Source organism: Mesoplodon bidens (assembly GCF_964165515.1).
Source record: "Mesoplodon bidens genome assembly, chromosome: 3".
Classification (NCBI taxonomy): Eukaryota; Metazoa; Chordata; class Mammalia; order Artiodactyla; family Ziphiidae; genus Mesoplodon; species Mesoplodon bidens.
The window spans coordinates 29,745,544-29,761,873 of record NC_138178.1 but is presented as its reverse complement, the minus strand read 5'-3'; the positions used below and the strand labels follow the sequence as shown (position 1 = coordinate 29,761,873).

The 16,330-nt window shown below is 34.7% G+C and overlaps 1 protein-coding gene across 13 annotated transcripts in view; it reads left to right on the top strand.

Annotated features, from left to right (window-relative positions):
* ZMYND11 (zinc finger MYND-type containing 11) overlaps positions 1-16,330 on the top strand; it is a 127,882-nt gene that overhangs the window by 81,669 nt on the left and 29,883 nt on the right. For 9 of the 13 annotated variants that reach the window (XM_081227750.1, XM_081227759.1, XM_081227760.1 and 6 more), the window contains 2 exons: positions 4,543-4,587; positions 7,272-7,433. The exons of 2 other annotated variants lie outside the window; for them this stretch is intronic. In XM_081227750.1, the coding sequence (XP_081083876.1) occupies positions 4,543-4,587; positions 7,272-7,433 (207 nt within the window). The remainder of the gene's footprint in view (positions 1-4,542; positions 4,588-7,271; positions 7,434-16,330) is intronic. 2 more of the 13 variants (XM_081227749.1, XM_081227758.1) reach the window with 1 other exon arrangement.

Sequence of the window (16,330 nt, the reverse complement as noted above, 5' to 3'; positions counted from 1 at the left end):
CCGCACAGCTTAGGAAGTGCCATCTACTTCTCAGACATCAGGTACTTGCATGTTTATTCAGCAGATCTCTAGCATATGGCAGTAAAGCGTCCTGTTCTAACAAAATCAGTCTTAGGGAAGGGTCAACTTTCTAATTGGCACAAAGGTACTTTGTGGGCTAGTGACAGCCCTGCATGCTGGCGTTTCAGTCTGGGACTCTCCTTTATAGTTTCTCCACTTTGTATATGATATGATTCCTCTAAAAGCTTGAGTTTTTAGATTGAAAAGTGTACATTATTATTTTTGTTGACTTCCTACTCATTATCAAGAGAAGAAAAAGTCAAGTAGGTATATATGGCCTTGGGAAGGAAAGGGATAGGAGTTTTTGGCTATTCATTTTTAAACCTTTATTCAAAGTTACAAAGATCCTTTACTCAGGAAGTTCTGTCATTTGAAAAATGGTAGTAAAGCTCTTCTTCTTTTCCTTCTATAGCCTCTAAAAATAGTAGCTATAGCTCAGAGGTGGGGGAAAAGTTGATTCCTCTTGATAAGTCCCACAAGTTATATCCCTCGAGATACCTTGTATTAGCAAAGAGGCTGGAATCCTCTTGTATTCACGGCCATGATTATGTTGGGAAGGAGAAGGTAGGCAAGAGTGTCATTTCTTTAGGCCACTCAACTATCATTGAGCAAAGAGTCTGTTGTGTCATGTTTTTATTCCTCCTCGCTACCTTTTTTCCAATGCTTATTTTTAAAAACTTGATGCAATTGAAAAATATGCATATCTTGAACAATATTTTTATTAAACCGAGCTATCATGTAATAAAAGCCTAACTCTAAGACTATTTCAGGATATAATTATATATAACCGTTTAAGAGGAAACCTGTGTAATTCAAAGAGTAGCCTCCATTGTACTGAGATTCTTTCTGCTAGGAATGGAATGATTTTTAGACATTCTGAGATGCTTGCTGATCTTAACCACCATTTGTATCTCTATTGAAGTGATAATTTATTTGGAGAAACTATGATAAAATTCAGCAATAGACAAGCATCTTCATGGTGATATTTTAAATATGTCCATTTGAGATAGTAGAGTGAAAAACATTATTAAAAATGAGGCCTCTCTCAATTTTAAATGGTTAGCTTAAATATTAGCAAAATTAAACACATAAAAGTATATGTACCAACCAATTTTTACAACGACAAGCTTGCTGAACCTGGGCAACACTCTTGTAAGTTTTCTATGGTAATCTTTAATTTCCAGATTTCTGTCATTAATATTCACTCATGATCTGAATAATTCTTTTAGAGATCGTTTTTAAAGCTTTTGAAATTATATTGGTAAAAGGCCACTAGACCTGGGCACAGTGTGAAACTGTTGTGTTATTATCAAGGCTTGTTTCTTTAAGAAAGACTACATGTTTCCATAGATTGCTTCATCATCTGCTTGCTCTAAACTAATGTACATGGATGGCTACATTCAATCCATATTCGATCACGATATTTCACGTCCTCTGTTCTAACAACTTGAGAAATATATTTCTTGGGCAGAATTTTACCATTGCTCAGCTGAGTTGAGTTTGGTATTTAGCTCCCTTTGTAATAAATACAAGTTAATTTCTTATGAGTTAAACTCTTAACCCACTAAAGATAGGAAGGTCTTATAAAAATATTTAATGTAATACAGGCATACCTCGATTTATTGTGATTTGGCTTATTGCGCTTTTTTTACAAATTGAAGATTTGTGGCAACCCTGCATTGTCAGATGATGGTTAGCATTTTTAGCAATAAAGTATTTTTAAATTAATGTCTGTACGTTTTTTTAGACATAATGTTATTGCACACTTAATAGACTGCAGTATAGTGTAAACACAACTTTTATGTCACTGAGAAACCAAAAAAATTCGTGTGACCCTCCTTCTTGCAATAATAGCTTTATTGCGGTGGTCTGGAACTGAACCCGCAGTATCTCCGAGGTGTGCCTGTATAAGTATAGTAGGGCAGGTGACCTTGAATTATGGATCATTTGCAGATAAAACATATCAAACATGTGTTTTAATATTGAGGCAGTTGATATTATTTACTTGGTGACTCCCAACTTGATTCATGGTCCCTGGCACAAAGCTATGACTCTCCCCTATAATTTGACAGATACTTTTTATCTGACATTAAATAATTTGGTCACCAGTGTAGAGGATAACTTAAAAGTGTAAAAAGGTGATGTTTGCTATGAGACTACTTCTCTCTTTACTTACCTGTCAGATCTGGACTCAGAGTCTCATTTCTTCTTGCGTGGTTAATGCCAGTCCAAAAATAAAGTATCAGCTTAGGAACCACAGCTTACATTTTCAGTTAAAGTCCTTCCACCAGGTTCGAGAGCAACTGCAGACATGAGCTCAGGTCTTGGCTGGTCAGCCCTGCTTCAGCTTCAGTACTTTTTACATAATCCAGTTTGTTCTGCCGATAAGCAGGACCTCATGCTAGTTTTTATGTAGGTCTTTAGTTAAGGTTTGATACCTTTTAAGAAGCATCATTAATGAAAATACAAATTTTATGGTTTCTTGAACAGATTAACATGTTATGTTGGGGATAAGTGGATTTAGTTTTAGTTTACAGAGGGACAAGATAGGCACTTCTTTCCATCTTCATCTGCTTTTCCTGATTCAAAAGGACCAGTCTAAAAGAAACTAAGGTTTATATACCTCTTAAAACTTGGCTAAAAGCTCACATCTTTTGTTTAAGAGGTAGGATTGGATTTATGTCTTATTCTTCAGAAATCACACCATTAACATAAACAGCCCTGTCCAGAAGTGTTCCTTTGCTTTGTTCTTGGAAAAATATCGAGAGGCCTGCAAACAGCTTGACTTTCCTAGCCCACTTCATAAATATAGCTCAGTGAAGTAAGATTTTTTTTTTTAAAGTTTACATCTTTGCATTTTTCTTGTTATAATTATAGTTGTCATAAATTAATCAGTCATATGTTTTAAATACCCTAAGTCCAAAACTTCATATCCCTTGGATTCTGTTGATTTTTTTAATGTAAAATATACTTTATTATATTTATGTTAATTATGTGCAGAACTACACATTTCTTCCAAAGGTCGTTACCTGCATCAGATACAAAAATATAAACAATTGTTTATTTACTAAGTAAGTAAAGTATTAAGTATTAAGTGAAGTATTGGTGATTATTAATTAGAAAACAGTTATACTATGGTTCTATGTGCAAAACAAATTGTAATGTCCTTAGACGTTATTCTTGCTTTGGTGAAGAATTTCCATTTTATTCAATGGAATATTTTGTGTCACGCTATCCTGTTATACTCTTTTCACCTTCTGTGTGTGTGTATGAGAGTTCTGTCTTTTTTTGCCCTCTTTCTAAATTTTATTTCACTAAGCAATGTTTTAATATTTTAATTAAAAAAATAATATTTAAAATTACTGCAAATACTTAACCATAAAATTCTTACCTCTCAATGATGAACTGAATTTATTAACAGAATTAAACTAAACCTAGAATTGTATAGAATTAATTAATTTTACATTGTATCTATGTTAAAATACCACATGAAACACATATTTGATGATGTAAGATTTATCTGCTCATTATGTAGAAATAGGGAATTAATTTAAAAGCTGAACTCTCTTTTGAATATGAGGGTAGATAGTTTGGGAGGCCCTGTCCAGACACAGTTCTCCCACTGAGCCCTCTTGCTTCAGTGTCTTCTCTAAAGTCAAGTTAACAGTGTTTTTGCTCCATCTTGCTTACAGAGTTAGCTGTCTTAATGAACTTAAGGTCCTGAAGAAGAAATTCACATGTATAATTGAAAGTGTCACATCATTTTGTGACTTGTCAATTCCCGTTTTGTGCTCTATAGCAAATAGATCATCTTAATAACACCAGCTAACAGTTTAACGATCATTGTAACTCGTTTGATTCTTACAAAAACCCTGTAAGCTGGGATTTGAGCCGGTCTGGCTCCAGAGTCTTAACTGAATGCTATAAATGGTGACAGAGACATAGATCAGCAGGCTGCCTCTTGGTGGTAGAATGTTTTCTACTAGGTTCTGAAGACAGCCTGTATAAACTTCACACTGTGGTGAATGATCAAGTTTACCACATTTACATTCATCACTCCTGATTTTTTAAAAAAAAGTCCAGCTTGAACCAGTTTCAGATCAATAAGACATACATTCATGATCTTGTGCAAATTTATAATGACACTGAATTTGTTAGTAAAATGTTTTTCTAACATCTTTGTAGGTTTCGTGGCACATGAATTCCTATAGATTTTCTCTATGTCCATTTTGTAGCTTTTGTGGTAGTGTAAACGTTTCCTCTTAAACTAGTGATGATTCTTGAGTTTGCATGCTACTGTCTTTTCTTTAATGATTAGCACATTGATAGATTATCAATTGATGTCATCTGCAAAATAATATGTCGTAAAGCAAATAATAAACAGTTTGACCATGTACAAAATCCCTTTAGCTCTGTGTATTGCCTGATATTGAGCAAAGTTATAGTAGAGAGACCAAGATTATTTTGTTTTTATTTTGAAAGGCCTACAGTATGCAGCCTTTCTCCAGGACAGCAACCCCAAACAAGGTGAACTAATTTTGCACTATGTTATTTTACTTTAATTCTGCTTTTTTAAAAATTAAATTTCTCTTTCTTTAGGCTAGCTTAGTTAACTCTTGCTAGAATTGTTCATTAAAACCATACTATCTTTACATTGCTTCTAGTTTTGGATTTTGTGCTCATAGGTTTGCTTTTTAAAAACTTTCTTGTGTTGAAGTGGCATTTCACATATTATGATGTTGATCAGACTGAATGTAGAGTTAGTTGCTGATTTCTGGTGAAATCCAGTGAAAATGCAAGCTTAGCTTTTTGGCATACATTATTGAGTATTAGTCATAAGCACTGTATAAATGAATTCTGTTTACTAAAAGACAAACCGTAGGCAACTCTACCTATAATAAACATGCTTATATCGTTTATACCTCAGAAAAATGTTTCCTGGATTCAGAATGTAGTAACTTTTGAACTTGACTTTTGCATGTTTTGTATATTCTAAACAGCTATTGCAGTGATTAAAAGAATGAACAGCACATACATTCCCAGCTCATACTTTCTTTTATATCAGATAAGAGTTAGTTGTATGCCATTATATAAACATATATCCAAATGTTTCTCTACTTTTACTTCATTTGAATTACACTTTCATTTCTATAATTTTTATGAAAAACTAGGTCTAGAATTAAACACCCCATTGAAGAAAGATCCGTTTTCATCCTCGTTTCATAGGTGGATGGGAGAAGGTAGGGATAGACAAAGGTAGGAGGTGATACGGGGAGGCTGGAGCTATGGACCAAAATTGTGTTCTCTTGCTTCCTTTTCTTAGTTAACCTAGTAACTATCATTTTGAGAATAACAGGAAGATGAATTAATGTAAAAAAATTCAAATGATGAAGGATGGCAGTTTCTTTTGTTAATAATGAGTATATATAAGCCACGAAAATCCTTTAAGATGTTTCTGAACAGATATGAGGAAAATATTCTGAAATCCTTTGTTTTAAACCTGGGAAGAGTTAACTAAAAAAAAATCTTACCTCTATTGAAACCTAGATCATCAATGATTTTTTGATACAAACATTGAAAGAGCTAAAATGCAGCTTACTTATGAGCTCTGTGAAAGGGGTACACCAATGATTGTTATTTTAGTACAGCCAGGCACCACAACTTACTGTGTCTCTGTGTCATCACTGTGTCAAACTTTTTGGGGGAGATTTTTTCCCACCATGCACAGATTAGGGTTTTCTGTCAAATCAGTATCTTACGATTTTTTAAGCAGTCTGACTGAAATTATTCCTCCATAGTAAATCTCCAGAGTTTATACATCTGCAGCAAATAACTAAAAATGGTCATGCTTTTTTCTTTGTTACTTTGGTTGATAAAGACCGCCAATTTCTTACTAAAAAGCAAACCAAAAAGTTTACATTTTTGTAGAACTTACTAATGTACTTTAGCCATGACTCTGAATGTAGGTTGGAAGGTGTGAATTTCAGAACAGTAGCAACTCCCTTCCCTTTTGAAGGAGAGAGACGTAGCCTTCTCATATGGTCAAGCAGTAATACATTTGAACCTTAGGTGCCAGTGAGTCAGTGCTTACTAGACAAATGCTCTATCGAAGCCAATTTATTGGGGGAGTCATTGATGTAAGAGGGAATGAAAAAGCTGCTCTCTCCCAGAAGCAGAGTAGACAGTGATTTATAAAAAGAAAAATGATGGCAGAACCCAAGTTTGAAATTTCAAGGTCCCCATTGGGAAGTGGCCTTGATAACACTAAATGTGGGTTTAACCCTTATTCATGTAACTTCCACATCTACAAAAGAAGGTTGAGAATTAATCCATCACTCTTAACAGGGGTATTTTTTGATAAAAGCTAAGAGTGATATTTATGAAGAATGAATTCCAAATTAAAGGAACTTACACTATTCTCCTGTTTGTGTTTAAATGGTACTGGCTGTACAAAAAAAAAAGAGTGTAACAAAAAAGAAAATGTTGAAGAAACCTGTATACCTGCAGTTATGGTCTTTTATTTCCAGGAATAGTCCCAATAAGAAAATAAGCCTGCTTCCTTTTTTGTTTTTTTTTTTTGTGGTAATGTCCTTTGGAGAATGTGATTAAACCTTTAGTTTCACATTTTCAATTTATTTTTCCAAATTCAACAGACCCTGAAAATTTGACAACCTATCAGAACATGGACATTCTGATTAATGGTTATTTTCAATAAAGCATCCAATACCATGGATGAGAAGATAAGAATAGTGAGCATCACCATTTATTACTATTCTCTCTGTTCCCAAAGTATGCTAATAAGTACTTAGTATATTTTTTAAAAATCAGAACAAAACAGAGGTTTGTTTATTTGAAATACTAAGTTATAGATCTTGCTTTGGGGTATTCCATTTACTGAAGAAATTATCCCATAGACTATATAAAAACGAAAGATAATGTTAGAACTGGGATTGGCTTTGGACTTATTTCATTTTGGACTGGTTTTGTTATCAGATCACCTTAAGATATTTCTGAATATTAATATGTTTAGGAGAGAATTAAAAATTTAAAGAAGCGAATTTCTAGGTATTTTTTCCCTCTTGTTTTAACACAGTAAATGTCTAAAATTGTTTATAATGCCTAACTTCTGATGGACTTTAGTTTCAATTTTGTTCTTAGTCATTGCAGATATTGACAAAATGTCATACGAAACTATTTTGTATTTTTTGTAGGACTGGGAAACAGAAAATCATGACTGGTATTGTTTTGAATGCCATTTGCCTGGAGAGGTGTTGATATGTGACCTGTGTTTTCGTGTGTATCATTCCAAGTGTTTGTCTGATGAGTACAGGCTTAGAGACAGCAGTAGTCACTGGCAGTGCCCAGTTTGCAGGGTGAGTACCTATGAGCTTTAATGTGCTGGTCAGAGGGTTGGAATTCATTAATAATAGCTGCACAAAGATATCCCAGGTGGTCTTGCCAGGTTAATGGATAAAGTACTGGAGGGTGGGGGTTATCTACTGCAATGTTGGTTAATGAACATAGAACACTCATAAATGAATATCACAGGACACATATTCAGGGTATGGATTTTAGAAAGTTTCAATCATGTAAAAATATACTCTTTTCTCTTACTTTACAATTCCCGCTGGATTGTGTGACTCTTTAATGGATAGCCTTTAGGAATCAAGAACCACTCTCCCATACCAAGGTCTGTTCAGTCAGTCCTCTCTGCTTCTCAGGAAACACAGGTAGCAAAAGGCACATTGTTGGAAACGTTCTGTATCTACTTCCCATTTTATATCCATGTAATGTTGCCTTTATTTTTTGTCATATCATGGGTTAGTTTATTTCTTTTATTTGGAGGGTGGAGGGATGGAACAGTTGTATATAAAGAATTCTACAAAATGAAATAGTCTGGTAGGTAAAATAGGTACTTCCCACAGTTATTTTCATTCATATTATTTCCCCATTGAAAAGTATACATGGCTGTGCTTGTTGGTTGCAAATGTGGTATGTGTGTATATGAGTGATGTGAGATGCCTAAACACTACATTATATATGGCATTGATGGTGATCAGTAAAGAATTATTTGATTGGAACTTCTATTGTTTTGTACTTACAATTGTTAAGATACTTACTTGGAACCATGCAAATTGCCCAGATTACTCATGAGTCCTGTTGGTGAATATGTTTTATAATACTCATTTATTCGTCCAAAAAAAGTTTTGTCTTTATAATTATCTCCTCTTTGGTATCAGCTAAAAATTTCTTGGCTCATTTGCCAGCACGATGAGCAAAGTACAGTGTTCATTCTAGTCTTCCCTTAGTGTCTGTGGCTTTGTATTACCTTGGTATGCTTCTTAACAGCACTACTGTACATATTCAGTAGGCAGAAAAAAAAAGACCATAGGGATCGCATTTTAAAAAATGTGTAATGATGACTTGTAATCAAATGCCTAAATGCTAGATAAGTCGTGATAAATCCCTAGGTCTGAATAAATCAGTATCAGGCCTCAAGGTATAGACCTCCTCTTTGAGGTCTGCAGGAATTATAATGGCTACAAGAAATCAGTGTTATTGGTCATGTGGGAACTGCATTAATACTCGTAATTTACTCTCATGGATTTGTGTTTTACTGGTAAATATCTCCTGGTTTTTGGTAACAATTTACACTAGAGGAAGTAAAGAATTAATGAGATCTGAAGAACAGAAGCATTAATGTAGTGAAAATATAAAAGAGGTGTGGTCACTGATCAAATAAGAGGGACTCAGGGACTTAGGAAATACAATTCTGGACACACCTGTGTCTTTGTAGCCATAGCTTTTTAATATCTAATATTTAGTTCATATTCTCACAGTAAAGAATTTAAACAAAAACACTGGGATTTTTGAGGTTGGGTTAAACGTGATGGTAGATGTTTTATATTCCTTACATGAAGAATGGAAGTTGAACATTTAAACCTTTGAAGAAAATGTGTAATACTTTCTCCATCAGAATTCACTATCAAGTAGTCAGATTCCATTTTCTAAATGTGTTTGCTCTACTCTTGACTGATAAGATGAAAAATTTTTAATTTCAGTGAGTTGCTGGCTCACACAGAAACGTGATAGCCAAAGTAGAACTTAGCCAATCCCATCTTGCCTTCCTCTTCTTTCCTTTGGTTTTCTTTTTGTCTTTGTCAGGCCAGATATTTTCACATTGTGATATAATTATGCTTACTGAAATGATGCTATGAGTCAATAAAAAATTGTGATTCACATATTCCTTTCATAGACTGTGAGCTACTCTTTTGTTAGACTCAAAAAGCCTGTGTCTGGGTTGGGGATGGTGAGTTTTAGCTTGAGCTTTAAAAATTCCAAAGAGATAGTTATTTCTATGTTAGATCTGTTCTATTTTTTAAATTGTTATCTTCAAGAAAAGGATAAGTGCTAACAGTTTCCTTCCTGAGAAAAGGGATAATAATAACCTTGAGATTCTAAGAGAATTTTAAATATCTTTTTTGGTTGGTTTTGGGTTTTTTTTTAAACGATGTGTCAAGACTTCCAGTAAAGCTGTTTTTAATAATCTAACATGAGAGTGACTGACCAGATTTAAATATTCTTGGACTAAGAGGACTAAGTCTATAGACCGAAACTTAAAAATTATGGTTCCAAGTCAGCGTAATGACTTCTCTACTTTTCTTTGAAATTAGTGTTTGGAAAGAATATATTTTAATTAGATTTACTAATGAGGAATTTTGAAGATAAGATGCGAGGGCCAAATTTCAATACAGGAAAAATAGTGGATAGAAGCCAATCACTGCTATATAAAATTGAAGATGAAAACATTTTTAATACTTTATAGTGGTCAGAAGACTTGTTTTTAGATAACCTCTGTCCCTTACAGCATTGAATAGGTTACCTCTCACCCAGCTGTCAGCTGTTACCAGATTCACTTCAGCTCAAGTAACTTTATATCATATATCTGATGAATTCCAAAATATCTTAAGAAGGCAATGATGGGAATTTTTCTCAATTTAGAATAGTTTTTTCAGTTTTCATAATAAATCTCAGAACCCTGAAGATATTTCTTTGGAATGTATGCCTTTCTAAACAATAATTAAACTATTATTTTACAAGTACAGTAGATTGTTATTGAAATAGAGCCCATGAATATCAGATTAGCGTTTTGCTTTGAAAAAAGTTCAAGTAATGTCCTGTTTCACACTCTTGTTACTGAGAACTCTTATTAATTGAAAATATAAAAGAATTTTAAATTACTTTTTTAAAAGTTTACTGTAAAAAAAAAATCAAATAATTTAGAGGAGGATAAAGCAAAAAAATAAAATTCCCAGAAATGCGACTGCATCACAGGTGAATGTGCTCACAGACCTCTCTGTGCGCACATGCACATCCAGCTGTATCCATCTGTGTAACTGGATGGATTTATGGCTTACATACACTGCTGGATCATAGCCAGTTTGCTTCCTCAACAATGTCCCAGACATCTTTTTTCTACAATGTGAAAGGGCTTCCCTGATGCACATTTATGTTGTTTCCATGTGCTGTCTGACCAGCAACACTGCACTGAAACTCACCTCTCAGGGTGGGCGGGGGATGGGACACCAGTACCACCGTGTCTGGGATCATGCCCCCCTTACACCTGGAAGAACAGTCTGCTCATAATTTATTTCTGTATGAAACTGAAGTTTATATTTTGTTATATTTAGATACATTTGAATTTTATATTCCTGAAATAGCCATGAATTTTCCAGGAAAAAAAATGAGAAAACCATAACTTTTAAGTGAAAATTGCTTTAGAGATTTTATTTGCCTAAAGGATATACCTTCAAAACAAAATGTAGTCAATTTTATTTTTTAAAAAGAGAATTAATTTACATATGTCTACCTAATTCTGTTTGATTGCCTTCACAGGATAAATAAATTCATTGAAGTGGAATTCTTAAAGGATAGGCACATTTCAGTTTGTGATTAAAAAAATCACCAGAAGATTATATCCATTTATACTGACATTGAAAGTATTCTCCAATTTTTTGTTACCAATTTGATAGGCTCCAAATGGATATCTCATTTTAATGTTCCTTCATTTTCATTTATATAGTTTGCAGGTTACAAAGTCATTTTTTCCTTGATGCTGTAGTTGTAGAAGGCAGGCCTGTGTGTGTGCACAAGACTGTGTGTGCGTGTGTGCCTGTGAGCATACGTGTATGCAATGCATGTCTGTGTGAATGTGTATGTGTGTATGCATGTCAGAGTTGTGTGCATATATGTGTATATGCATGTGTGTGTCCAGCTATGCATGTACATGTATGTGTGTGTGCGTGCACGCACTGCACACTTGCCTCCAACCCTGCTGGTAAACATCATGGTACTATTTGAATGATATCTACTTGGGTTTTTTAATACATGGGCAAGGTGACATCTTACAGGAAACCCTAAGACCACCCCCCAGGTTGGCGCCATGTTGCTTTTTAGATCATAGCTATCTGGTAGATCTTTGTATGGGCATGGAAGTGTTCTCTCTTTGCTGTCCAGTAGGAGCCACTGGGCATGTGTCTGTTGAGTACTTGAATGTGGCTTGGAGACCCAGGAACTGGATTTCAGTTTGGCACATGTGGCTTATGGCTACTTACTGTATTAGACAGTGCAGTGTTATAACTGCATATCGAAATGCCTGTAGTACTCCAAGAGAAACATTTTGATACAAAATGTCAGCCTCATGAGTGGCCTGGCATTTGTTCTCCCCATCAAGCCATAGTTACGACTTGGAAGAATTCTAAAGGAAGGTTATAAACCAGCTTGCACCCTGCTGCCCCTCCTCTGCACAGCAGATTGTTCAGCAAGCACTGCATTGTGGCTGTGTAAGTTACAGTGTGGTGTAACGTAACGTATAGTGCACAGATCGATGGCTACAATATTTGATAGTGCTGTGTTTGCTATTAAGCTGGTACTTCCTGAAAATCAGAAGATCAACTGCAGGGGAAACTGTATAGCAAAACAAAATAGTTGGCACTTTCCAGGCTAACAATTCTGAGACAGTATTTTGAAAGGTCCCTATTTCCTCCATCCTCTTTGAATATGTTCATGTTCCTTACATAAATGAATTTTGTTTTTATAACTTTAAGGAGTTATAGATTCATGTTACTGCTCCTTTCAAATTCAGATGAATGAACATTTTATGTTAGGATTAAAATCTGTCATTAGGGAGCAGAATGTAGGGCTCTGAACTGTGCTCCCATGGAAAGTACTAGAATGGGAAGTCTGCAGTGACCTCCTTGCCTCCTTCTCCATATTTGGTCCGCTGTGCTGCTCCAGTGAAATCCATCCAAAGATTTTTTTTTAAGTTGGGTTGTCTATTTTTTTTTTAATTGAGGTATAGTTGACATACATATTATATGTTTCAGGTGTACAACATAGTGATTCACAATTTTTAGAAGTTATATTCCATTTAGTTATTATAAATATTGGCTGTATTTCCTGTGTTGTACTAAATATCCTTGTAGCTTATTTATTTTATGCATTGTAGTTTGTACCTCTTATTCCCTTACCCATATCTTAGGCTTTTATAATTGTCTTATAATATAAAAATGTTGTATTACTATTTATATCCTTAACATCTTTGGTTCACTTTACATCCCCTTTATGATGCACTTGTCGCGACTTATATATGAAGGGATCAACTTAAGTCACAAAAGAAAAAATAGCATTCAAAGTATTGGATAGGGGATATATTATTCCAGTATGTCTTTAAAACTATAAAATACTCATCTGCCCACAAATGTTTCATATGGTACTTTTCTCTGTTTAAGGGTCACAAACTTTAAAATTTGTGTTAATGTACAAAATGTATGGTGAAGCAACTTAGCCTACTAATAAAATACAGAAACACAAGAAAATGTAGATAAGAAAATGAAGAAGAATTTATATGGGAGAATTTTACTTATTTAAGAATACTTTGGTTCTACATCTAATCCACAAAGCTCTCCCAAATTTGCAGCGCCTGATTCTCTGATGCTTGACTAGTAGGCCATCTAAGGAGATCCGAGGAATGGAGCTACACTAGTAGGAATTATTCCTAAAATCTACCTACTACTGCAGCTTCTCCTTAAAATATTTAGAATGAAGATGTCTATTTTACAGGAAACTTAATAGATATATACAGAAAGAAGTCTATAGAAAGCATTTAAAATTAACTTTTAGATTGGATGTTAATCCCCAGGTACTATATTTTTTTTTCATATGGGGTATAGTATACTCGTTAGACAGCTACTGAAAACAAGGGAATTTAACTGTTAACTAAAACTAAACCAAGACTGAGTTGCTATTTAGGAGGTCACCATGGGTACATACTGACTTGTAACTGTTAACTTAGTTCTGGGTAAGTTATATTTGAGTCATTTGTACTGTGACTCATGATGAAAGCTATTTCTTGAAACTGGAGATAGAAATTTACTTCTGAATTCATTTTTCATTCTTTTGGGTATGTAGGCAGTATAGTTTTTTTAAATCTCAAAATTAAGGAGAATTCTCATTTAATGTTCAGAGTGAAACAGGACAAAATGCGAAACGAAAATATTTTAAACATATATTCTTTACTCTATGTATCTACTGTGAAACTGTATTCTTGCTTTCTGATTAGTCTTCCTTTTTTAATGTGGGAAGTTTATTACGATTTTGACCCTGAAAGTAAGTACCTTTACCTTCAAGATACATATTATCAATTCTGGAGTAGAGATTTGATTTTTAAATAAAATAGAAGAAGCGTTTTTAAAAAGTGTAGACAATCATAGTATTAAAAGCTATGAATGAACATTAATCAAAAATTTTTTTTACAATTTTTAAAGACAATGGGGTCTTATTTTTATACTCACAAAAGTAGAAAATTAATTTTTAAGAAGATCTTTGTCTGAACCAATTACTTTATAAGGCAGTTTTGGTATTCATTCCGGGCTTTACTAGAGGAAAAAGTAATGGGAACATTGATAAAGGATTTTTAAAATTGGATCTAGGATATAAAATTGTAAAATCTCATGTATTTTTATATAAGCTCTTTATAAAACTACCTGGAGCCAAGCAAGAAAGAAAAAATCTCCACACTTTCCACATTGCCTCCCCATGATGAATTTAACAAGTTACAGTCACAAAGGGTTGGATGTGAGTGTGAAATGTTTGGGGTGTATTTTGCCCTTGATATGTATCTTTTTAGTGGCTTTTAAAAAATGTTAATAGAACTTTATCTTTTATTTTAGCTATAAGGGATTAAAGAGTTAATAGTTGGGCTGGTTCCTACATCAAGATGCTTACAACTTAATCTAGATAAATAGAAAGCTCATTTAGTGTTTCCAGTATTGATGTACTGAAAAGATGTACAAAGTGCACACAATTACCTTTTACTGTCTCTGCAGGTGATGAGGCCGGAGAGGAAGGGGTGGAGAGGTAGGAGTGGGGAGGTAGGGGAAGGAGTGGGGAGTTAGGTAGTGTAATGTTGGCTGGTTGTCAGCCTCATTAAGCAGAGAACATATGATACTCATTCCGTGACCCCAAAACAGAGACAAGTGATTTTCAGAAGAGAGAATGGAAAGGTTTACTCCATTGAAGAATCCGTCCTCCCTCTGCCTTTTGGATCTTGTTCTTTCTTTAAAGACTAGTGTTGGTAGAAGATGGAAGGAACAAGTAGGCACAACCTGTGTTCCATAAACTTGCAAATGTCCCTTTCCTATTCTTAAATCCCTGTAACATGCTAGAGAAGAACTTAAAGTTATGTCCAAAAGTAAATTTAATCTTGAATAATAAAATTCCTGACATAACAAGAATAACGTAACACCCTTCTCTCTATAGCTAGTATTATAGCAATTTCTATGTGGATGTAGTGGATATAGAAATTCTCCATGTTTTCACAATACCAGTCAGTTGTGTGACTTGTGGAATTAATTTGAGACTATACTTTAATAGTTGGTAAATCACCCTAGACAGGCAGATACAAAGCTGATTATATCATCTGAACTTAGTCAAAACCTCCCAACCTCAATCACAGAGCAAAGAGTTGACTCTGTTAAAATTAATAAATATAGACACAGCTGAAGTGGCATTCAGTGCTGTTCTGTAAATCTCTATGAAGAAGTCTGGAAACCCTGTACATTAGTGATTCTGTAGGAGCAACTTCTCAAGTAGGGAGTGCCTGAGAGTAGAGTCATGTTTGCCAACACACTCCAAGAATCCACCTCAAGATGTTCTTTGTGGTTTGAATTATCCTCCAAGTTCAACTTTTACCTATGAGTAAGAAGGCATATTTATGACAGCCTAGCGGAGATTTTTAACCTTAAGTTTCTTTAACTTAAGTTTAAAAAAGAAACCCAAAAATACTAGTGCCGGAAACTCAAGTGCAGATGATTGTTGCTGGACTGGCTGTGGGAGATGTAGGATGGAGCTATAGGGAGTCATGCACTCTGAATGCAGAAGTGTTTAACCAAGTTCCTACGCTGGTGCTGGCAGCAGGTGTGGTGTTCTGTTCTTCTGCTCTTGTAGAGGAGAGTTAATTTCAGTGTGTCAATACTGGGGTTGAACAAGACTGAACATTGGTATATTTTTAGAAGACTGTGCTAGAAAGTGATTGTCATTGAGGGGCTGCTGGGGTCCCAGTGGTACAGAGGAGAAATAGTAGGGCTTGGGGCCACTCCCACCAGACCAGCTCTACTGTTAAAATCTCAAATATTGGGTTTCTTATAAATTCTTTGATTCCTTTGTATTCCAGCATTACAAGTGGTTATAGAGAATATTGCAGAGCCCCTGAGTTCCTTAACATAGGCAATTTGTGTGCAGCTAAAATTCATTGGGATTCATTTCTATTCTGTGATTACAGATAGTTATGGAGGAGAGCTTGGAGCTTCCCAGTTCCTCTGACAATATAGGTAATTTATATGCAGACTAGTGTTTCTCCAATAAGCCCCAGAGGCCATCTGTAGCAGAATCACTGGATGTGCTTGTTTAGAACACATCCTTGGGGTTGAGGCTCACGAGCTTTCCTGCACGCTCACTAACATCAAGTGAGCCTCTGATTGTTAGAGGACATCAGCCCTATTTAGGTGTCATCTGACAGTGACAAACATTAACAAAATGGTTTATAGTGGCTTGAATGTGCTAACACAGCCTGGGTGTAAATAAATATTTCACATTTTGGAAGGATCTTGTTGAGTTCAACTACATGGAATGTTTTTTTCTAGTAGGCAATGAAGTTGGTTAGTAATGACTGCCATTAGTTCAATTCAACTAGTATTTATTGAGTATTTAC